The 24,201-nt window shown below is 39.8% G+C and overlaps 2 protein-coding genes across 2 annotated transcripts; both read left to right on the forward strand.

The window, feature by feature from the left end:
• The first annotated feature begins 515 nt into the window (after nucleotides 1–515).
• Nucleotides 516–10,439, forward strand: LOC138599639 (fibulin-1-like). The gene is made up of 17 exons (XM_069671390.1): nucleotides 516–570; nucleotides 844–952; nucleotides 1,743–1,878; nucleotides 2,021–2,174; nucleotides 3,349–3,411; nucleotides 3,600–3,689; nucleotides 4,106–4,243; nucleotides 4,461–4,598; nucleotides 4,679–4,822; nucleotides 4,942–5,064; nucleotides 5,288–5,413; nucleotides 5,539–5,658; nucleotides 5,786–5,917; nucleotides 6,038–6,161; nucleotides 9,350–9,486; nucleotides 10,020–10,160; nucleotides 10,300–10,439. The coding sequence occupies exons 1-17, from the start codon at nucleotides 516–518 to the stop codon at nucleotides 10,437–10,439; spliced, it is 2,070 nt and encodes a 689-aa protein (XP_069527491.1).
• Nucleotides 10,440–13,162: 2,723 nt separating this feature from the next.
• Nucleotides 13,163–23,416, forward strand: atxn10 (ataxin 10). The gene is made up of 11 exons (XM_069671149.1): nucleotides 13,163–13,308; nucleotides 13,772–13,960; nucleotides 14,257–14,342; nucleotides 14,444–14,540; nucleotides 14,885–15,049; nucleotides 15,180–15,260; nucleotides 15,415–15,571; nucleotides 15,792–15,909; nucleotides 16,332–16,513; nucleotides 18,965–19,028; nucleotides 21,376–23,416. The coding sequence occupies exons 1-11, from the start codon at nucleotides 13,163–13,165 to the stop codon at nucleotides 21,558–21,560; spliced, it is 1,470 nt and encodes a 489-aa protein (XP_069527250.1). The 3' UTR covers nucleotides 21,561–23,416.
• The last annotated feature ends 785 nt before the right edge of the window (nucleotides 23,417–24,201 follow it).

Below are 24,201 nucleotides of genomic sequence, written 5' to 3' on the forward strand. Positions count from 1 at the left end.
ATAAGAGATCGCACGATAATTTTAGAGTCACAAGATGATTGACAGAAGAGGAAAACAGAAAATAATGTCACTACACAAACGTATGCCTATTTTTTTCTTTGTTTTTTACATTGCAAAGTTTTAAAGCGCACGCAAAATGGTGTTTTTCACCTTTAATTGAATCGCCGGCATTTTCGCTGTTTTGCTTTGTTTTGTTTTTTTTAACCTCATTTCTTAAAAAAACCCATCTACTTAAAGCTCCTTCAGTGAAAACGCCGTAAATCGGATGTGTTTTAATTCTTCAGTAGCCCTGACAGTTGAACACATCTCCCTCCACCCCGCCCTCCCAAATCCTCTGACCTCTCAGGGAGAGATGTGAGTCGCCTCTGTTGCCTGTTGATGTTCTCCTTTCTGACGGGTCACTTTACAGAGGAGACGCCGTCCACTGCTGTGATTCAGCCGCCGAACTTTCCAAGAAATTTATATAAACGTAAAAAGTTGAATATCGGAAGAAGGAGACACGTATAATAAGTCTAATGGCGCAGTGGACAATAATTTTCTTTTCTTTATACGGACTTCTGCACGGACAAGGTAAGAGCGCAACTAAAGTTTGGCGTTAAGATGCAGAATTTGAATATATTTTCTAATGTTTGTAGTTTGAAAAACCTTTCAGACACTATAATTTGGAAGATGTCATACGCGAGGTAGTGAAGATATTTAACAATAGCCTATTTTTCATGATCTGTTAATCTGTATCCGAGTAAATTCTGATTCGATCTGGGTCTTGCCATTTTATACCATCCAATGTATCTCAAGCTTCTCCTATTTATTTCTAATACCCGTGCCATCATCTCAACACTGCAGAAATTCAGCCTCCTACTGTACAAGAGTGTTGTCAGGATGGAAGGGATCGGGGCCTGGGGGGACAAGACTGTACAATCCTCCCCCTCATCTCCTCTTCCCACACCTGCAGGTAAGCAACACCTGGTTTCCTGAACAGCTCAGTCCTTTGGAGGGTCTCAAAGTAGGGATCCAGGGACCAAAGGAGAGGTCATACTCAGAGTTTAGAGTCTGCAGTGTGACTCCCTCAGCACTTCAGACATATGAAGGGTACAATGATTAATTAGGGGTCTAAATACATCACATGGGACACAAAAAAAGGGGAAATGAAAGTAGCAAATCCGGTAAACCAGCAATGCAGTGGTATTTTTTTAAAAGCAGGAAATACCCTTGGGGTTAAAAGCCCCAAATCATCTCCACAGCCCTCAACCATCCATCCCACAACAGGGGAGGTTTGCCACATAGTAACTACATAGTAAGTGCAGGCGTTAAGTGCCCCCCTGGAGCATTTTTAACACTAAAGGGCCCCTGTTTGACTGTAACTACATAGAGGTGGTAATTGATGAAATAGAGGAACACCTGGTCAACACATGGAGGTCAGTGAAGGGAGCATTTGCCCTGGACAAGCCTGGAGAGAGACACTGGAAAGACACATTTTTGTCTGTACAAAGAGAAGCACTTTTAATATAAAACCTTGCTTCTGGCGTTTACGTTGAATTTTAATTAAATTAGGATACTTACTTTTGCAAGTAAATGTGCAACATATTACAACACAAATCCTTTTCACAGCCAGCTGACTGACAATCTTATGTAAATAGTGAGCATTTCTTTACTTGGAAGTTATCCAACTCTTTTTTAGTAACAAAAGTACAGTTCCTGTTCTGTAAGAGGCTTTATGCTAAATGTCTGCTATTCGTGTGCAGAATTGCCCAGGAGCAGTGCTGTGCAGCAGCAGTAGGAGACCAACTCTGTGACAGTGGCATCAAGATGGCCCGGGGGCAAGGGGTCTGTGAGAGGCCCTTTTTCCAAGGAGACCCATGGGAAACCAAAATCTCTAAGGTTATCCTCCTTTAAATGTCAATGTCTTCGACCTTTACACATCTCCTGTTCACATAGAGACTTAGCCCTTTGTAAACCAATACACTGAAGGACGTTTGAGATTAGACGTTTTCGGCTTTCTTCACCCTTTGTTTCTGTTTAGATGTGTTGTGACTGCTGTGTGCTCGGTCTGATGCTAGCCAGCCGTGGTTCGAGCTGCGAGCTCCATGGTTTGTTGCTGGGGAGACAGTGTGGAGACGCAGCTAAGACTTGCTGTGGTAAAAACACAACGGAGGAAATCAAACCAACAGTTGGAGGTAAAAGACCCAAACAATGTTGTGCTTTCAGTCGTCTGTGTCTTGATTAGCTCCACTGTGTCTTATCATGAAAGACTGGCTACTGGGTGCCTGTGACACAATCAGTTTTCTTAGCAATTTGCACACATTGGGTGCCAAATGGCTTGTAGCAAACAGAATGACCAAACCAGAGTGTTTTTTATTCCTCTATCTTCCGTCAAAACTTGGCGCCTACATTGCCCACAAAACAAAACCACAGACTATGTTGCCGAAGATTTGTTTGTGTTAAAGGGCCAGTTTGCCGATTTTCAACCTCAGTCATATCATGCTATTATGGGGAGCTTCTCCAATGGGCCCTGGACAACCTCAGCCAGACCATGTAAAACGTGTCATCTGGCAAAGGCCAGGGAGCTCGCTAAACTACAGTTCCTCAATCTAGGAACGCCCGCCTCTGATATCATGTCTTGTTCAAAACTGTCAGGTTTGAAATGTAGTATTTTTTAGACGATCCACTGGTATATTCATGTCGTATGTCAGATTCTGTACCACTCTGTAAAATCTCAGGAGTTCTACTTTAATAACTGTTCATTAATCAATTATTAGCAAGTTCTTTATTAATCTTTAGAAAAGCTAAAAGTTAAAGCAAGATGGGTGTATAATGGGTATAATTTTAAATAGTTGAACCTATAACTGTATTCGCACTGGGAGCAAAACCTTGACACTCACAGAGACATGTTTGGGTTAAAAGAGCCAGTTTTAAAAGAGTTGAGTGCGTCACGTCAAAACAGTCAGTGTTCCTAGCAGCAGAGAGAGCAGCCCTGTTTCCATAAAGGGCTGGATACATGTCCTTGGTGTAGCAGCTGTGGAGCAGATTGCTGCCGGGGAGACAGACAGACAGATATTCTAGGGGTCAAGGGGGTATTCAAAAGGTTAATCTGTAGACACCTTGCCAAATGGTACTTCAGGCCAACTGGTGTTTTGACTTGTAGCTTTTGTCGCCTGCTGGCTTCAGGTTGAAAACACAATCATGACAGAGCGGCAAACATTATTTGTGAAGAAAACAATTCAGTGTCTGACAGATGTAGATCCAAACCAGAGTGGTGCCTGCATACCAACATTTGATTTGAGGAGTTGTACTTTGTGACAGGAAGCTGAATATTTCCTAAATGTTGGTTTTAATCGACTTTTTATCCAGTCACATCGAAGCCAGAGACCAACGTTACAGGCAAGCCTACAGAGGAGTCGGACGCCTGTAGAGGTTTGGCACTTTCATTTCTTTATTTAATACAAGCTTTCTTATTATAAGAAGAGCTGTAAGAGGCTTCAGCACTAGTCCCTTGTTGGCCATTTTCTTTTACTATCAACTAGTAAGTAAGTCCTAAGATCAAGGACAGACACTGTACAATGTGTTGTCTCCCTCTCCATTTGCCTCTCTGCTGTTTTCAGATTCCAGTTGCTCCCAGTTGTGTGTAGGAAATGGCACATGTGCATGCCTTGATGGATATCAACTGCAAAAGGATGGAGTGCAATGTGACGGTAAGTGGACATGAAAGCATGACTCACCACAATTCTTAAATGTAATCACTTCCTTAAATAAAAGTAATTTTAGCCTTTAGAAGCAGAACTGCGAGCACTTGAGGATCCCTTAATTTGTGTGCCACCTGCAAGAGAACATGGCATTTGTCTAGTGCTTTGATTTATGTCCAAATACCTGCAACACTAATAATATTTCTATCAGCTCCTGGACTTTGTGTTGTCTGGTAATTAGCAAATGCTAGAATGCAAAAATAAGGGTCTGTACATAGTCATTATAGTTGTTATCATAGTCATCGTTAGCCTGTTAGCATGCTAACACTAGGATTTAGCTCAAAGCACTGCTGTCCCCAAGAACAGCATTTCAAAGTACATCAACTGCTTTTCTTAACTTTGAGTGGACGTCTCTCTCTCTTCAGATGTTAATGAGTGCCTTACTAGGAGTGATAACTGTGTGTCAGGCCAAGTTTGCATAAACACTGAGGGCTCCTTTCGCTGTCAGAGAGAAACTGCTTGTGGCACCGGGTATGAACTCACAGACAACAACAATTGCAAAGGTAACAAGTCATTAGCACTGTAAAAATGTATATATATTGATAAAGGTGGCCGAAACTGGCATGAGAGTTACAAAAAATCCATTCTTATACTGTAATTTTAGTTCCATGACAAAAAAGTGGCAATAATAACCTAGTGTTACGTTATACATTTGTTTAAACAAGATGCATGTATATGTATATTTATGCTATGATCATTTTTCCTCCTTACCTGTTCCAGACATAGATGAGTGTGCTTTGGGGACCCATAACTGTGGACCAGACTTTCTTTGCACCAACACAGCAGGCTGGTTCCGCTGCCACCCAAAGCAGAGGTGCGGAGACGGTTTCATTCAGGACGCCGCAGGCAGCTGTATCGGTGAGTTCAGTGTCACACGAAAGTTAAAACATTCCAAAGGTAAAAGGTGAGCTGGCTTGCTTAATGTGTTTCCTCATTAGATATAAATGAGTGTGTGGCTCACACCACCCCATGCCTGCCCGGCCAGACTTGTATCAACACAGTGGGCTCCTACACTTGCCGCAGGAACACAGTGACCTGTGGACGAGGCTATCATCAATCTGAGGACGGCACACGCTGTGAAGGTAGATACTGTCACACTAAACCTAACAATCTGTTTGTAAGGTCTCAGTAATTGTTGTATCTCACCTTAATTTCCCTTTTTGAAATTTTATATATGATATTTCTCCCCTTCATGTTACAGATGTGAACGAGTGTCTTACAGGAAATGTGTGTGTTGGCCATGGTTGTGTCAACCTGATGGGCACGTACCGCTGTGAATGCAAAAGTGGCTTCGTTTTCAACAGTCTCACCAAAACATGTGAAGGTACAGTACAAATTCATCTCTTTTTATTTGAATTGATTCAGTGCATATGTATTAAGGTGAGTATATTTAAGTGAGTAGAGGAGAAAGAAGGGGCATAAAACACTATATACAACGACCATGGGTTGATGTGTTTTAATCTAGCTCTTATGTCTAAATAAGAACAGTATTTGAGTCTCTCAAATCTCAACTCTCAAATTCATAGTTTGTCTACTGTATTCTTTAGATATCAATGAATGCAGGCATTATCCTGGGCGACTCTGTGCCCACAAATGTGAGAACACAGAGGGGTCCTACATGTGCAGCTGCACCTCTGGCTTCAAAGTGTCCCACGATGGCAGAAACTGTGAAGGTAAAATAACTCTGCATTTCATTAATCCATTAAGATATATTAGAACTGTATGTTAGAACTATTTAATACAGAGTATGTACGATTAATGCTAAGAAAATATCTTTGTATGATCCTTATGCTGACAGATGTCAATGAGTGTGACGCCAACCCTTGCAGCCAAGAGTGTGCCAATGTATATGGCTCATACCAATGTTACTGTCGCCGTGGTTACCAGCTGAGTGACCTTGATGGGATAACATGTGAAGGTACTGTTTGACTTCATGGTGCTTAGTGGTGGAGACAAATCAACATGGATGTTATCACGTGTAAATCATCATTACTCAACATAACCTGGAGTAGATATCACTCACTTCTACTCTCTGCTCTTCTCAGATATCGATGAGTGTGCACTTCCTACTGGAGGTCATGTATGCTCCTACCGCTGCGCCAACGCCCCAGGGAGTTTTTACTGCACCTGCCCGCCCACGGGATACACACTCGGGCCCAATGGACGCACATGCCAAGGTCAGTAGACGAAGCTTCAGTGGTTCTGTTGGTGCTTGTCTGCCCTTCGAAATACTTGTACAAACTGAGTTGTACAGTTTTTACTAAATGTTTAACTTTTGCCTCCTCCTGTGTTTTCAGACATTGATGAATGTGCCGCAGGGAGCCACACGTGTTCTGTTTCTGAAAGCTGTTTCAACATCCAGGGAGGATTTCGCTGCCTGTCCCATGCATGCCCTGCAAACTTCCGGCAATTGGCAAAAGGGTGAGAGCTGATGGTTATTTGGTTATGATGAGGTGAAACAAAAGGGTTGATTGTTCCTAGCAGAGAATGATGCATCTCACTCACCTTTAGTTTAGAGTGAATACTCAGATATTACTTCTTTCACCTATTAAACTCTTTTTCTTATTTGACTTTTTATGATTTGGATTGGGTAGTTTTACTTTCTGAAGACAGTTCTTGGTCACAAACTCTTTTTTTTCTCTCCAACTTCCGTCTATCACTCCCTTTCTCCGTCTTATTTACTCTTCTTCTACACGTTTGCGGCCGTTTATTTCCTCCGTCCATTGAGTATTTTATTTTTTCCCTTCCAGCCGTTGCGAGCGCGTAACTTGCGAGTTCACGCAGGACCCTGCGTCGTGTTATTTGCTCCCGCTGAGAATCTCCTTCTACAACATCAGCTTCCCAATCAACACTCCTGTCCCCGCTAATGTTTTCCGGATGGGACCCTCCAATTCCGTGCCAGGAGACAAAATGCTGCTCAACATAGTCTCTGGAGACGAGGAGGGATACTTCATGGTGCAGCAGCCGGCTCATGGAGGAGAGATCTCGCTGCGTCGGGCCTTATCCCAGCCCCGCGACTTCTTCCTGACTGTGGAGATGAGGCTGATTCGCTACGGGACGTCACATCTGTACATGGCCAAGATTGCTGTGTTTGTCACGCACGAGCAAATCATCCGGCCCTCAAGGACATTTCCACATTAGAAGTCTGTGAAATTTAAAGGAATGATTTGGAGAAGTTGAGATCGATCACTATTTTGTTATCATCACGTATATATTTTGTTTTTTATGTATATTCATCCTTTTCGTGATTCCGACATCTCCAACTTTCTAACTAAGTTATAATGCAGGTAATAAAGGAAATGTATAATTCCTGTTGAGTGGAAAAACACTCAATAACTCACCGGAAGTTAATATGATGCTATTTATTTCAGTTTATCGTATCAGTCAAAATGTCATATTTATTAGAGACATTTTTTACTATCTTGTGCCCAAGAAATAACTACTTAGTGCGCACGAGATAGTAAATCGTGCGCACGAGGTTGTAAAATGTGGCCTTGTTTTATTTTGTTTTTTATTCCATGGCCACTGTGGGACTCCGCAATTGCTGGACGGCAGAATGCTTTTTTTTGCAATAAATGGGGATTGTTAGCTTGTCCCTGATTGATTGCTAATGACTGTAGATTAAAAAAAGCCAGAACTGAATTCTTCATACAAAGAAAGTAATGGATAATTGTGAAAATACAACCTGTGTGGTTAAAAAAAATACAGTATATTCCTGAACATATTGGAATACATTTAATAGCTTTCTTTCCAAGAGTTACATTACAATATTGATACCACTCTTACATTCTTATGCTAGAAATAAAGCTACAGCCAGCAGTCAATTTAGCCTAGTGCAAAAACAGGAAACTGGCTTTGTCCGGTGAATGCTCCTGGAAGTCACTGTACTCTGCCAAGAAAGAGCTCGACATATAACTACAGCAAAGGAAATGTAGAAAATTAGTGAGCTATAGTGGATCTAGTAGCTGATTTTATTCTCTTAGGCTAAAGCCAAGCTTAAGCTAGCCTTTTCCGGTCTTAAGCTAAGACAAGCTAACTAGCTGCTCTACTAAGGTAATAAGTGCAATTCCTCTAAGACAAACTTAAACTATTCCTCTTATGTGAATTAAAACGATACATTTTTCAGTCAATTAGATTTTCAAAGCAACATTTGCAACTTAATTGCTTCGTGGCTTATACGTAATGTGGTCTGAGAAATGTTGTTTGGTATTAGCATATGATGTAGCAGCAGATACTGAGATAAGATTGGTTCCTTGTACCACTAGATGGGGCTCATTAGCTGTTGAGTATCTTTATAACACCATGACAGGATTATTTTTGCATTGATGGCAGCGCACTCTACCTCATGTCTGTCCTGCTTCCCTTTATGTGTGCTTTCTGTGTATTTGAAATAAAAAAGTGACAGATAAAAATGTCTTTTTAGTCTTTATGGTTTCTGCTTTTCAATGGCTTCTGCCACTATTCTTGTGCTTCCTCCGCTGCGGTCATTTCTAATGTTGAAACCGATTTTTCCTATGATCTGTTCCAAGCGGCCTCACCATAAGATCAAACAGGCCATGCCTTAGCGGACAGCAAGAAAAATAAGCGTGGAACTTATTTATGGGCACCTGGGGTGAAGCCAGCATGGGGCTCAATTAGTGGTGGAGCAGCATTTCAGCTCATAAGATGGATGGTGCTTTGAGTGTTGGTATTGGGTGGTTATCAGTTAATTTACTGAAAATAATACCAAAATGCTAGTAGCTGTGTTGGTCAGATGGATGAATGAAGCCAGACAAATTTTCCACTGGTGGTTTTTGGGGTTTAATGCCTACAGAGATGATTTGAAATGCAACAATATGACATATCTGAGGCATTTTTTCACTTCAATCTTTGGATTACATAACCACCTGCTTTCAAAAATGTTAGATTAATTATTTTTATAGTTAAAACTTTTAAAATTCAGTATTATAATGATCATAATAATGTCTGTATGTGATATTTTTGCTTTAGAGAGGCACATTTATGTTGATGCTATTACCTATTCACTTTATCCACCATGCAAAAGTGATGTCAGTGCATCATCAAGTGGCCTTCATTCTTACAGACCCTCTTGTGGTTTTCTACCTTCCCATTTTTTCCCTAGAGGCATTTTGCTGTTATGGAATACCACACAATCATCACTGTGGCTTTGGCCTCATGCTTAGCAGACAACTTGGACTCACCTGCTAACTGCTAATTACATGGCTCTGCTCCCTTTGCTGGATTTGAGGTTGTGTTTGAAAGAGCTACTGTCTTCACGTTGGGTAACCTCACAAACATGAGTTTAGACTGTGGAATCCAGGTTTTCCTTTTTTTTTTTTTTTTTGAAGGCATCTGTTTTTTGGTTAACCATGGAGGTCTATGGGCCTATTCAGGTGTTGCCAGGTTCTTGTTGCACAACTCAATATTGAAGCTTTCCTCTTAGCTTTTCTTACAAATACGGTTGTATATTATATCGTTTGAAATTATGTGAAATTCACAATCTGCCTTCAGATTGTGTGTATTCTTTTTTTAATTCATTTTTTGTGGCACATACCCTAATATAGCTCTCCTTTTCCTTCTCTTCTTTCCATTGTCCTTTTCAAATCCAGACAAGATGCTTCATTCAGTATGCGATGTATTAAGGCCTGCCAACCTAACGACATCGGCTGTAATCTAGACCCCGTCAATCTCATCACCCACACCAGCCTCTCTCTGCCAACCTTCAGGGAATTCAGTGAACCAGAGGGTAAGACCAGGTGGCAGTACAGGACATTTTTGTGTGCAGCCTAATTTGATATATGTATTTAATGTTTGACTTTATTAGTCCCATTGGAGTTTGGTTGTTTCCAATAGTCCTCATTCGGCCTTATTAAGCCTTTTTTCTGTCATAATATTTTTTATCAACTATTATGCATTCTAAGTGTTGAGTCTGGACCCCCTAATTGGAAACCTGGTTTGACAGAAGTAACTCTTTTAATAAAATATTCTTCACTTTGAAATATTCCTGTTATTCTTATTAAAAAAAACAGAAAGTACAGTACATATAGGACAGTAACAAGGATTTTACTTTGGGCTGAAAAGGTTAACTCAGTAGCTTGTAATAGCAAAGTAGTAGCAGAAATAATCAAAACAAAACCACCCACCAATCCGCCACAGTGCATGAGCTTCAATTACTTATTTCAACCCACAGCAGCCAAGAATATCTGGTGACGACCCAAATGCACTTTGTGGTTTGCTATTATCAGACTAATAAAAACTTTTAACCAATTATTCCCACAGAAATAGTTTTCCTGCGGACAGTTGCACCGGCCAACCCTGCTCCTCTTCCCAGAGCCACTGATGTTTTCTTTGACATCCTGGCGTCAGATGACCAGTTCTCTTTTGATGTGCAGAAGCGTTCTCACCTGGGCATGGTCATGGGTAAGAGGAAAGAGTATCACTTGAACTCGGCAGTCAATTCTTTATCAAACTTTTACTTATAACAGTCACTACATTTACTTGCATCTCTTTCTCAAAACAGAATTTCACTCACTAATCCCAATCTGTGTCCTTCCTTCAGGTGTGGTACGGCAGGTGAAACCTATCATTGGCCCCAGGGACCTTTTGCTCAAGGTGGCCATGAACTATGTCAAGTCAGGGATCATTTCCCATAGCAACATTGTCGTCATCCGTGTCATCATTTCTGAGTTCTGGTTCTGAGCTATTAACAAACAAAGACCTCAAATGTCAATGCAAGGTACATGGATGTAAGATAAATCACTGGATTCTGTTACTGTAAGTTAATGTTAAATTTACTTGGTAACACTTTATATTAAGGTCCTTGTAATAAGCGTTAGTTAATAGTTAATAATACCCTTATAAGATGCTTATTAACATTATATATATGTTAATAAGACTATATAAGTGTTAATAATACCCTTTATCCTTTATTATGCACCTATTAACTATGCTTTTTGTAACTTCCATGTGAAGCACTACAGTGGGGTCAAGGTTGATAAAATGTAAATAAATCATCTCATAAAAATATTTTTTTTTGGCAATAAAAATATGTATTAACCTTAATAGGCCACTGTTCTCGCTTTAGATCCAGTAGCTGCAAAAAAGCATAATTGACTGTTAATAAACACATAGTTAATTGCAAATTACTGCATAATAAAGTATGTATTAATCTTAATAAAGCAACTGTAAAGGCTTAACAATGAATGGCATAATAGGAAAGTGAGTAAGACTCAATGAATGAGTTTGTAAGGATTTTATTAATGCTCTTAAATTGTTTATACATCGTTTACAAGTTTCTTGTAAGTGCTTATAAATATCTTATAATTTCCAATAAACAAGATTATGATACTATTATTAACATATATATAATGTTAATAAGCATCTTAGACTTATAAGGGTCTTATTTACTTATTAATTAACACTTATTACAAGGTCCTTAATAATTAATAGTTAATGTTTAGCAAGTTTACTCATGGATGTATTAATAAGATGTGTTCATTATGTTTAACATCTTAGTATGTTAGCTAACATTTACAGCTGGGGTTGACAGCAATGTTGTAGTATTCATTCAAAAATCAAAGTATTGGATTTTGTTACACAACAAAATCGTTTTGTTTTACTGAAATATTATTATACATACAAGATCGTTTTTTTATTCTTAACATCTGTCTACCTGACCCTGTTTAACTTAAATTTTGTAGTCATAAGTGCCATTATGATAGACTGTTGGTTGACCTGTGGAACTGCTTCATATTTGCTCAATTCAATCAGTTTTTCTGACCAGATGTAACATGCTTCATTTGATAATGAAATGCTTCATCTATGGACTTGCTTTAATTATTGAATGGGGTTTTTTTTCGCCATCAGACTGTAGGTCCATCTGCAGATTACAACGATGAAATATAACAAGTACTTAAAAGAGCTAGATCTTCTACCACTGCAGACTAAACCAACCGTCTTCTAGTAAGCATAAATGAGCTTTCCAGAATAACAAAAATCTGATAGTATTTCATGTTTTTCCTGTAACTCAACTCTTAAGATTCCCCATCATGCCATACCACTTCCAGTTTGTGAGGATATTTCCAGTTATTCCACTCAAAGAGTGAATAATGGGACTCCTATACTGGGAATGTGTGGTTCTTTGAATACCTCATCTTAAAGCTGACAAATTGCTTGAGGTGGATACTTCTTACCATCCATAATCAAGTCTCTTCCACATCGATTCTGCCTTTCACCACTGCCGTGCTGTGCCTAGCCAGTGAAAACACAGGGGACAACCATACGCAGGAAAATAGTTTAATCTTAAATTTGCCACTTTACATGAAAATCCCCAAGGCTTGTGCTTAGGCCTTGTTGTTGCAGCTGCAACAATTGCTCCTCAACTTCTCTGGGCTCAATAAATTGATCTGTAGACCCTTAAAACTTGCTTTGGTTAAATGGATTTCAGATGTGAGTGCAGCTGCAGCTCACAGTCTGTACAAATTTCTACGCAGTTTTTGGTTGTAATATTGTAGGTATTTTAAGTATATCTACACATTGGACCTGAATTAAATTATTTATATTGTGATCAACAAATAACACTCTCAATCACCTTATATAAATCTCATGGTGGATATATGTATATGTTTCAAGACCTGTGTTAAAAGTTTATTTGTAAAAGTCTTCTCCAACATCTTGCATAGCTTTTCTTAAGACAATAAAGATAACATGCAGATGAATCTCAAGTAAAGAAGTAAATTGCGTAAATAGATTAGAAATGAATCTATACAACATATGTTAATTAGTAATTAACCAATAGCATAGCTATAAGTTAACTTGTAAAACCCCTTTACATACAGTATATAATATAAAACAGTGCATTCTTAGAAAGATGCACTGTTTTACATTTTACCTGCCTGAATTTCTCTTTTGAAACTTAATTTGTCAGTAACACTGAAAGACAATGTGGTATATCTTTCAAGGATTCAAGGAGGTTTATTCTCACTTCAGAGCATGTTAGTAAATGGGATGGAGCAAAATTAGGTACTCAGGTCCCAGTTTCAAAGAAAACAATAAAAAAACCAAAAAAACACAACAATACTATAATTTAAAACAAAGAACCCCCCCAAAAAAAACAACTATATACTGTGTCAAAAAGAAGAGACTAGACAAAAAATAGAAAATCTGAAATCTAAAATCTAATAATAACTAATTCGTTTAATTAGCTTTAGTGCCAATAAGTAATTACTTATCAACTTTTACTAATAATAAAAAAAAATGTTTGATCGCTCTCCAGTGTCTTTGTTTTTGGCTCTTACAACTGTCATGTTCCACAGAGGACTGGTTTTGAGTGTGAAAACAGCAGCACATGCTCTGACTCCGCCTCTATTCTGAATTCAACCAATATCGTGTCAGCAGTTTATGCGGAAGTCCCGCCCACACGCATGAAGAAAGCAAACATGGCAGCTTCCACCAACGGCAATTTGGACCTTTCAGCGTCTATAGCTGGTATTTTGAATGAAAAACACTGCCCTGAGCACCTGCTGGTTTTAAAAACATTTACGTCTGCGTTACGGGACAAGGAATACAGGTACGGACAAAGTATTTTACTACCTTTTTAAGTACAGACTGCGGGTGTTAGGCTATCAGCTAAGCTAGTCCGTTAGCTACGTACTGTCAAATATAACCGTCTAGCCCCTCCTAACGGATCCACCTTATCATATTATTCAGGCCCGATTGATATCCTTTCTGTACAAATAGAACAGTAAGTTGAGGTATGGGGCAATTCAGCCTGGAGTGTCTAAGCTCTTTGAGGATTTAGATATTTTGACTTGTAATAGCTGGAAAAGCACAGGTGTTGCTAATGATGAATTATTGAAGGTATTTGATACTGTTAGTTACACCTGTGTTAGACGATTTTATATGCCTCCCGTGAAGAGTTAGGTCTAATGAAACTACTCTCCCCTGGTTGCCCATGGGCTTGCGTACCTTTGCACTAAACTAACTGTGCTGCCTTCCTTTCTTTTTTTTGGTGGTCAACTTTCCGCTCCCAGAGATGCAGTGGAAGAGGAGGCGTTCTCCAGCCTTTTCAAGGTGTTGTCCCGACTGTGTGATGAGCTGCAGGCTGAGGCTGAGGATGAGGACTTGGGGTCTGGTGCCCTGCAGCTCCAGTTAACCGCTGAGTGCTTCAGGGCTCAAAGGAACGCCTGTGTCCAAAACACTCGCAACCAAAGTATTCTCAGGTAAGTCTACATACAATGCACTGTATATGAGAAGGTGGAAATGGGAAAGTAGGAAAAGGGTGGTTTTTAGCCTCAAAGATCTCAAAACTAAGGAATATCAGAAAGATATATTTGTAAAAACTGTCTGGTTTGGAAAATTTGTTTAGGGTTGAAAAAATACATTTTTGAGTCTGTCTCAACAAGAATTCAACTTTGTATGTTCCATGGTTGTTTGCCTTTTACAATGCTGTTGTATTGTGTTGTTTTCAAGTTATTATTGTAAACAAATATGAACAAAATTCTGTTTTTTTCTCTAGGGAGCTTGGTTTCATCAATGTCACCCTCAAACTTCTGAGCTTTTTTCAGAACACTAATTTGGTGAGCAGAGATGGCATATTTGAACGTAAGTTTAAATGAGATTATTGATCCAAAATAAGTTAATCAAATTTTTTCGGTCATCTGCTTGATTCTGATCTTTTTCTGAAATCATCCTCTGTGGCCCAGCTCTTCGTTGTGGGATCCAGTTCCTCGGTAACTTAGCGGTTGGAAACCAAATGTGTAAAGATGAAATTTGGCAGCTGAGCTTCCCAAACCTTCTCCTGTAAGTTTTGTGTGCACAGTCGCAGCTATGTTTTATCACACTTTGCTACACTGTTACATAAAATTCTAATAATACTCTCTCTGTTTTGATCGTAACGTTTTAATTAACTTTTTGTAGGGGCATCCTGGTGGCTCATGGGCTATAGTTCACATAATATGTAGAACCCTGTGTTTTTACAGTAACCACAGGCATCTTATATTAAAATTAAAAGTTTTTCTGAGACCATATAAAGTCCTGTTTTTTTATAATTAAACACATTATGTTTCAGTATGTTTGTTTGTGAAGGCTTTAGCTCGGACCCATAAACATTTGTCCATTGAGTAAACCCCAACATGTCTGAACAGGCAGCTGCTCAGTGCTGATGATGAGAAGGCGGTAAACTACGCCTCCATGGTACTCAACACATGTCTTGATGAACCCAAGGTGGAAGAAATGTCTGATCCACAGAACATCCAGCTTGCTCTCAGGGTCATGGAGCTCTGTAGGACCCAACCTGACCTGGACTGGACGTAAGAGTGTGTGTCTGTGTCGATGTGTGTTAAGCAATTATGTCATAAGAGTTTATCAAGTGTGTATAATTTCAAGAAATCTTCTACTTTTTGTTGGCGAAGTATTTATTTGGTTTTCATGCATTTACAGGGTTCTAATTGCTACCCAGCATTTCCTCAAGTCTTCAGCTCTGGTGGAGAGCATGTACTCAGGGATGTCTCACCATGAAAGGTACTTTACTTTAAATGGAGTGACACAAACTAAATGTCACCATGGAGATTTACTTTCTATAGTAAAACATAATGGAGGATTAACTTGACTGTAAATGTCTAATATTAAAAGGTTTCATAAATGTTTCATTAGAGTGTTTTTTCGTGTTTTCCAGAGTTACTCTTTTAGAGCTGCTCTTTGCCCAGCTAAGAGAAGAGGACACAGAGGAATGTGGCATCCCTCCTAGTGTGGCTCGTTTCCTGGCTAGTTCCTTCCATAAAGGTTGTGGAGCTGTGCTGACACTCGCAACTGGCTCCGCTTCTAGTGATGAGGTACAGATAGAACACTGGGCTGATGTGGGGTTTCTTAGGCCTTGAAAGGCACGAGTGTGAACTGTAGTTGGTGTTATTTCACTCATGAAGTAACTAGGCAATGTATCGAGACCTTTTTTTTAGTGTTTATTTTCTAATTCTGTACTGATAATGTCCCCTTCTTTACCTCACACAAAATCCTTCTCCACATGTCTCACCTGTTGTTTGTAATCCCCTGTAGGTCCTGCAGGAGGCACTGACAGTGATCAGTCTGCTGGATGTGCTCTGTGAGATGACCTCAGACCTCAAGCAGTTTATGTTCCTACAGGACCATCCAGATCTTCTAGTGACCACTGTTGGTAAATGAGAACGCACACCCACATAACCTCTTGAAACAGCTTCACAAAAGGAGTTTGTGTGTGAGATTTTGCCTACTTATGGCTAAACATGTCATCTGTGCACAATTTACACTTTTTAATATGGTTCTGTGGCAGATCCAGATCCCCATCAGATTGTGCACAGAAAACAAATAAGGATTCCTCAACTCATGGCTTATGTTGGCAGGCAATAAAAACTGAGCAGAGATTTAATAAGTATGACTTTTGCAATACAAAATGTCTAAATTAGATTTAGCTTCTGTAGAAATCAAATTCCTAATTTCAGTATTTGGCTGTAGATGCTTGAACCCAATTTTCAGGAAATAAAATGTGTTTTTGTCTTGTTCTTCAACTGACTTCTGTATGTGCTCTCCTGCTCTTCACCCTTTACATTTTCTCTGCAGAGCTCTTGAAGCAGGTTCATGCTATAGGGAAGGCGAGTAAGAATATCTTCAGTTCTGCTCAAAACTTCTCTTCCTTCGGTGGAGATGGAGACTCTTCCCAATCTCCTGTCATCAGCTTCAAGGCCCACCTCATCAGGCTGATAGGGAACCTCTGTCACAGCAATACCAACAACCAGAACAAGGTGTGGGACTAATGGATGGATGAGTAAAACATGTATATAATTGCCTTTTATTGCTTGTTCAGTTTTTGGTCACATGTATTTAATACAAACAAACGACGGCTGTAACCATAAAGCAATTTAGCCTACCATTGAGCTTGACTGACAGCTTTCACACCAGCTCTAACAAACAGAACCCAATGGGCAAACAATTATGGGTGAAAGCAACCACATGCATTGAGTAATTAATTAGCAACCTTAAATTACACCATATCCATCATGTAATTATGCTGATGCTACATCTTTACATGCTGTTTATTGGTAGAAATGAGTGAATGGATATTTGTGAATTAATATGATTAAAGGGGACATATTTTAGCTCAATTTTTTTTTGTTTTAAAAATTGTATACATATTGAATTTGATTATTTTTCGGAGCCTCTCCTTCCTCCTGAAACGAACAAGCCGTTTTGCCATTCAAAGGTTAGACCTTAGCCACGATTGGCTGAGTGGCCACGTAGCTCCTCCCCCACGTGGGGGAGCGGCCACTGCACTGTCACTCCAAAGTTGTAGAAAACATGGCTGCTCTAGGATCGGTTATTCCGCCTTATACGTACGAGCCAGAATCACCAGGAGGTATTGGAATGGTAAGTTGGCAGCACGAGGTGAACAACGGTGAATGACGATTGGTCAATTTCAGCGAAAGCAAGGTTCTACGTAGAAACCTGCAGCTGTTCTGAACGGCGCATTTCAGAGGCTACTTTTTTTTTTTAAAATGTCATTCTGGAAAAACACAGAATTATACAGTTTTCACTTTTTCACTGTGAACAATAAACACCCATATATGTAAAAACCAATGCAAAATATAAGAGTATCCATTCAAATGATATGGCCCCTTTAATTTTTAAAGTAATAGATGTAGCCATACGTCATGGGTAGGTTTCCTCTGCCACCTCATTCCATATGTTGTAAACTGGTGTTAGGAAGCACAATTTCCAGTTCTACGGTTATATGCTTTTCCATCATTTACACCATATTCAGGAAAGATATCTGCCATTAGAAAAATAAGGAAGATGTAATGGAAATTAGATTCTTTAAAGTGACCATCATTTTGTTATATAACCAAAATCCTCAATAAATTAAGGTCTGGAGAAATTAAGAAAAGGAAAAAGAAAGAAACTGAGAAGAGCTAGAATGAGATTGTTGTTGGTTGGTATTGTTATTCATTAGGCGTTTTCTCCTTTTTATCCACTCATGTCCCTCTTCAAATGGCATCTTAGGTCTCTTAAGATTGAGTAAGCACCCTTAATCAGTCTAACACAATGAGGTCATAGGTCAAGAGGCAGTCTAGGAGGCCCTCCTGATCTTGCTTTGACAGACCTATCTCTGGACTAAATTAGCATTTGTTGAGTACAAGTGCCAGTAATTAGCTGTTGTAACAAACCACATGATCTCCTGAGGACTCACTGCAAATGAATATAATGTCTAATGTAGCATGAGACCATGTGTCTCTATGACTGCAAGCTTACAAGTTCTCTCAACATAACAACTTGGTTTGCACTGAAATGTGAAACGTTCCCTCCCTCGATTTAGTGATTTTTATCAGTTTCCCTCCATTGCCATCTGTCAGCATCTCTCTATTAAGAGAAAGCACAGATAGATAATAAAGCGGATGGGGAGGAGTTGGCCTCTCTCTGCGGCACATTATAGACTCAGTCCTACTTAATAGAAACAGATTTGTGGAATGCTTGTGGGATGGCCACCCTCAGTTGGCCTCTGTATAATATTTATGGATGCTGATCTGCGGTCTGTCAGTGGTCAGAAATCACCCCATATCTGTTTTCACTAAGATCTCTTCCAGTAAACCAAATGTCATTCTGTTCACCTTTGGGAGAGATTGTAATTTCAGATGTGCATATGCACTGTGCTGAACTGTATGTACCGGGCTGAAGACAGATTCCAGTTGCTTGTTTTTCATCTCTTTATGGGTTTGGACAAAATGTTAGCAGCTTAAGACCATCATTTCTAAAGTGGAAAAAGCAGAGCTGGGTGCTTGTACTAGTCAGCGACTGTGTTTCTTTGACAACATAAATGACATTTCCATTTTGTGAAAGTCAGCACTTTGTAATGTTCTACAGCTCGCTCCAGTATGAGGAAACCACAGCGGCAAATGGAGGGCAACAGCAAGCAAAGAAAATAATTAAGCCTATAGAATGAAGCACATGATGAAGAACAGATCACCCTGTTGTGACGCTCTTAAACTAACCCACAACCACACTGCTGCTTTTGTATAGATGTGGGGCTCTGTTAAGGACAGAGACACTAAGGTTAAATACATTTATTTTCTCTTTAATGATTTTGTCAAGCAGTGCTGTCTGCTGTCTTTTAAATCTTTATTATTTTAAGGGAAATACTTTCTCTACTTGTTTTCCACAGAGGGTCCTTTTTTCACATCTGACTTCACTTGTCTCCTCAGGTGAGAGAACTGGAAGGCATCCCCCTCATCTTGGACAACTGCAACATAGACAGCAACAACCCATGTATCCTTTGTTTACAGAAGTTGATGGTCTGGAAATACTGTTATGTCTGTGTTTATGCACATATATTTCAAGTCATCATTTTATATTTATGCCCCCAAGTCACTGTGTATCTAATCCTGGCACTTTTTTACAATTGAATTTGGCATGTTTACACAGGGAAGCTGTGTAAAGAGAGTTTGATTGCTGCACTGTTTGCAAATATGCTGTCTCAACTTGTTGAAATTTTCACAGACTGTTCAGCCACATTTTAGTACATCTTTACTTAAAGCTGATCAACAGTGTTGACTGTCTGCTTTATGTCATCATTGAAGTCTTTTGGTGCTTCTTGGAAAAGATACTTGTTGTTTTGTAGAGCGTTAAAGTCTAGTCTGTCACTATATCCGACAGTTACCTCAGTTCCATGGTAATAATTCTAACCACTGTGATGCTTTGTTTTAGATCACATTTTCATTTGTGGTTCAAAAGTTTTGTCAGACCTCATTAACATTCATGAGGGGCTGAGTATTATAAATGCCTTTCAATACAAAATCACCAACTACAGCTACGCTTCACTCAACATGTCTGACACAACAAAAACAAAACAGCGCACGCTTCAGAAAGACGGCTCCACTAACAACTTGGTATAAACATGACCTAGAATTGGGTGGCGTGTACATGATTTGCTCTTGGTTCCCTTTATCACATCAGTTTGACTTTTTGAACACAGAAATATTTGAAGTGCACTGCTGGTCACTGAGCTCCCAATTCCTGAATCATTTTCATCTCTGCCCCAGCTGGGCATGCTGCTACCTACCAGTTCGTATTAGCTAGCAATCAGGGATCCCATCGGCTATAGTCTGATGACGATATAGCCTTTGGGGACAACGGTGAACATGCCGAGCATGTAGCCCGCGGTTAGCAATAAATGACTTCCAGTCAAGACTTCATTTTCCACGTGCTGCATTGTTTAGAGAAAACTAAACCGTTTTTCTTGTGATTTACTTTAATTAACGGCTCTTACCAACCATCAACACCATGATGCAGATTTGTAAAAAAGTAAAAATGAAGCTTTGTCAGGTCTGTCATCAAGAGGAGAACAAAACTTTTAAAATGCTCGTTTGTTGAACGGAGGTCGGATCCATCACTTCTGATGCATTCGAGGAAGTCAAGAAATCTGAACGGCTTTCGTGACGCCGTGTCAAAGGAATTTATCTCAAGTTGAATTTTAGATCTAGAACAGATTGTTAGCTGAACTTACCTGCAGATGTGTGTTTATAGAGATTAATAAGAGGATAAATCGTTGTCAGATAGCCACTGATGGGAGCCGGGATGTTATTACGGCCATTACTGTTCCATCTGCTTTTGCTCTCCATACGGACTGTTTTTCCTGCATATGCCGCAGCCTGCTGATACATGATTGGCCAATATTACTCGGACTACAAGCGTAGCACAAATGGAAACCAGAACACTTGCCATCCCTATAGTCCACGTCCCTGCCTACAGCTTCTACATTTCTAGGTAGAATCTATAAATAGAGATTAGCTAGCTAATGTGTGGACACCGTGCCAGGGTGTCTTTTAACCAGGTCAATAGTTTGAGCCAAGCGTTTGTCCCTTTGCCCCTCTATCATGCATACTTACACTCGTACGCACACACTGTTCACACACTCACACACTCATCTACCAATTTAATGTAGGTGTCAGCATTTGTTTCTCTTTGGAAAAAGATTGTGTTAGGAAAAAATGTTTATGGATTTATGCGGGTAACTTGAGAGCGGTGAGCTGAGAATGTTTTGTGTCACAAAACATAACCTGTCTGTGAAGCTCATTTGTTTGTCGGCCTCTGCACGTACTCAGTGACCTGAGGCAATTACCAGGCGGTCATGAGTTTGACATACTGAGTCAGATATGTTTGGTCTGTGTTGCATGTACCACGGTTAGCGTATAGTCTACCTTATATCTATATACTGGGCTTTCCATAAAACGTATAGAGTAGTCGGCCAGGAGGAAAAAAGTAGCCAGCTAGGGGGGTCGGTGGCTTCTGGCACATTTTAATGCCACTATTCATATACGCTGATATTTATTATTACATATTGTAGTCAGTTTGCTGACCCATTTCTAAACAGTTGATGAATTATTGCAAAAGAGAATTAGGCCTCTTGTGGTTTTAGCTCTGTGCCCACCCAGTCTGTAGACAGCCATTCAGTTTAGGACAAAGTATTTCCTATACAAATGCTGTTTAATTAATGAACTCCTAATGATCAAAAGCCCGCTTACACTGTTCATGTTTGGATCTTTTAATACATGACAACATTTAATTCTCTCAAAGCTGAATCCTGACGTTCCTGTCCTTAACCTGATGCCTCTAGTCATCAGCCAGTGGGCTATCTTTGCCATCAGGAACCTCCTAGAACACAACATGCAGAACCAGGAGCTGGTGGCTGCCCTGGAACGCCGTGGCACTGCCGACTACTCTGCGCTCAAGGAGTTGGGTTTCCTGGTGGAGGAGCGAGATGGAAGCTTGCTGCTCAAACCTGTGAGGAAGGACTCTTAAAATGCTTAGAGGAGCAGCGAGAGAGTGGAGGTCCTCCACCCACAGGCAGGTTATCATGCGTAGTATTTATTAAGAGAGGATTAAAGTTCATGCACACACATATACGCTTGTATGAACATGTACTCATGTTATGCTACAGGCCTCAATAATGTTAATACTTAAGCTTCATTTGCGGGTGAATGACCTGTCCACTAACACCTGCGTCAGTGCCTGTCCAGAATGTTTGACAGCCACACTGCCGACATATTAAGCAAAAAAATGCTTTTGAATGAGATATTTCTATGAGAGAAGTATGCCTAACTTACTTTTCTACCTCAGAAATGCTTGCACTAATGCCCAAATGCGGCTTAAGGTATTCTTGGTACACAAAAGACCCATAGGGTCCCCCTGGTATACAACTAGGAGCTCTTGTTTTGTCTTGACCCGAGTCTGGGAAATGAAGAGTTTGGGAGAGGCGAGCACATGCTGGCACCTTTTGGCAAGGCTGATCCTTTGTGGTTTAATCCAAAGACAAAGGGCACCACAGTGTCTGTGGCTTTTCACTTTTCACAGACACTGATGTTACCAGCAGGGGTTGGGGTTTTAATCCCAGGCCCATAGTGACTTCTGCAGTAACCACGAAACGGAGAATGACCAAAACATGATGTAATCAACCCCCTCACCGCCTTTTCTACTAACATGGTGGTGTCTTTGCGAGAAGAACAAAGGATTCTTTCCTTACTCAAAGGGCGTAAAATAACTGCTTATCTAAAGGGCATAATACTGTTAATATAGTCAACGTGGGACATGTGAGTGAAAAATGCACTACTAAAATGAATAACAAACTAATGCTATGCATGTTTTTCATTTGAAATCAATACTCAGTATAAAGTAAGAGCTTCTCACTGCTTGCTTTTGCAATGCTTCTTGTATTAGGTAATAACAGTAATGAGTTTAACACTTAACATAGTCTAGTGAATATTATCTTATTCTTCATCTTATTCTTAATCTTCTATTTCAATCCTATAGTTCCTAGTTCCATAGATAAATATGGCATGCATCATAGGTCAATAACCATCTTTACACTCACATCATTGAGTTCATGTTTTACACCTTAGAACACTTTCTCTGCAAAAAGCAAGCTGCATTTTAGTTTCACATTTAGTTTTTTTTTAAGATTGAGTTAGTATTGTACTTTCTATTAGGTTGTAGCCGCGTGTTTGCGTGTGTATTTATTCTTTTGATAGCTATTCTGCATCCATAGATGATGGGGTGAATGATCGAGTGAGGGAATCAGACCAGAAGCATTAGTCTGCAGAATGACATCCCTCCCTGCTCCTCCTGTTGCTGGATAAGCTGAATGGTCCTGACACCTCAACAATGTAGTGCTTTACAGGCCTGCCCACACCCTGCTCCACCCTGTTTGCTCTGCCTCTGATTTTTAATGACAAAATGTATTGAAACAATCGGCTGGACTCTCCCCTCAATCCGCCGGCATAGTGAGGGGAGCTTATGCGGTTCCGGTCCCCAGGATTTCAGACAGCTAACAAAACAGCTGTTACTTGCGCTCGGCTGACTGGCTGCAATGCTTTTCAGCCCCACAGGAAAGAGGCTGTGCGAGTCAGCCGGGCTGAATGAGGTGGCACGGTCGCGGCCGTCTGTTCACCTCCTAACACATTAGTCCCACATCGGCCGGGGCCAGAAGTTCCTGCGTTTCCCATATCAGCATTTTATAACACAGGCCTCTACTATATTGTATCTGTGCCTTCTGATTTGATATTCGCCTTCAGCAAAAAACAACTTTGTCAGGGTGTAAAGTATATACTTCATGTTTGGGTCAAATAATATGTTTATATTAAGCTTAATAAAGTATTGAATGTGACAAAACATCTGTTTGTAATGATTTTAACAAAGCCAATAAAGGCTAAATGTGACAATGAAACTCGATAGGCGTAAAAAAAAAAAAGATGCTCAAATTTTATTGGTAAAAAAGAAAATACAACTGTCCATGTTGAACATGTGTGAGTTATGCAGACTTTGATGTTGCCACAGAACAAATAATGTCACTTAAATGAGCTGTATGTGAAGTTACAACTACGCTCTGAGGAAGCATTGTTGTTTCTGGTGTCTGAAAGAGCTGTGAAGGCCGCTGGAAACACAGAATGTATTGTTTGAAAGCTGCACGACCAGTTGGTTTCTGAAGCTAACAAAGTATTATCAACTCGCAAATGTTTAACAATCACTTCCACAACATTTCCTTTACTTTCCAACACTTAATGAATCTCTCAGCTTTTCTGAGCTACGTTGAAATGTGAACGATCGTGTTGAGATAGACAATCTGGGCTACTTTGAAAAACACGTGGAGTATTTACAATTTAGGAAACTTGATAAAAGACAGAAATTCCAAATAATTTATAGCTTTCAAATCTGAAAACAATGACATTAGAAAAAAAACACTTGTAAATAGTGACTTTCATTTCCATCTATAAATGACATAAAGTGCCACGTTCCTCATATAAAAATATACTCTTCAAATTGTTTTGTAAGTTATATAAACCCTAAATAAACATTTCTGAATACATTAAGGGTGCTGTCCAAAAATAGCTCTTAGGCCTTTGATCCTCTCGTACCCCCTTCTGTGTGGTTAAGGCACATGCCATCC

The sequence above is a fragment of the Semicossyphus pulcher genome, unplaced genomic scaffold, assembly GCF_022749685.1.
Source record: "Semicossyphus pulcher isolate SPU_LCO1_2020_fin unplaced genomic scaffold, fSemPul1.0.p SCAF_20, whole genome shotgun sequence".
Taxonomy (NCBI): domain Eukaryota; kingdom Metazoa; phylum Chordata; class Actinopteri; order Labriformes; family Labridae; genus Semicossyphus; species Semicossyphus pulcher.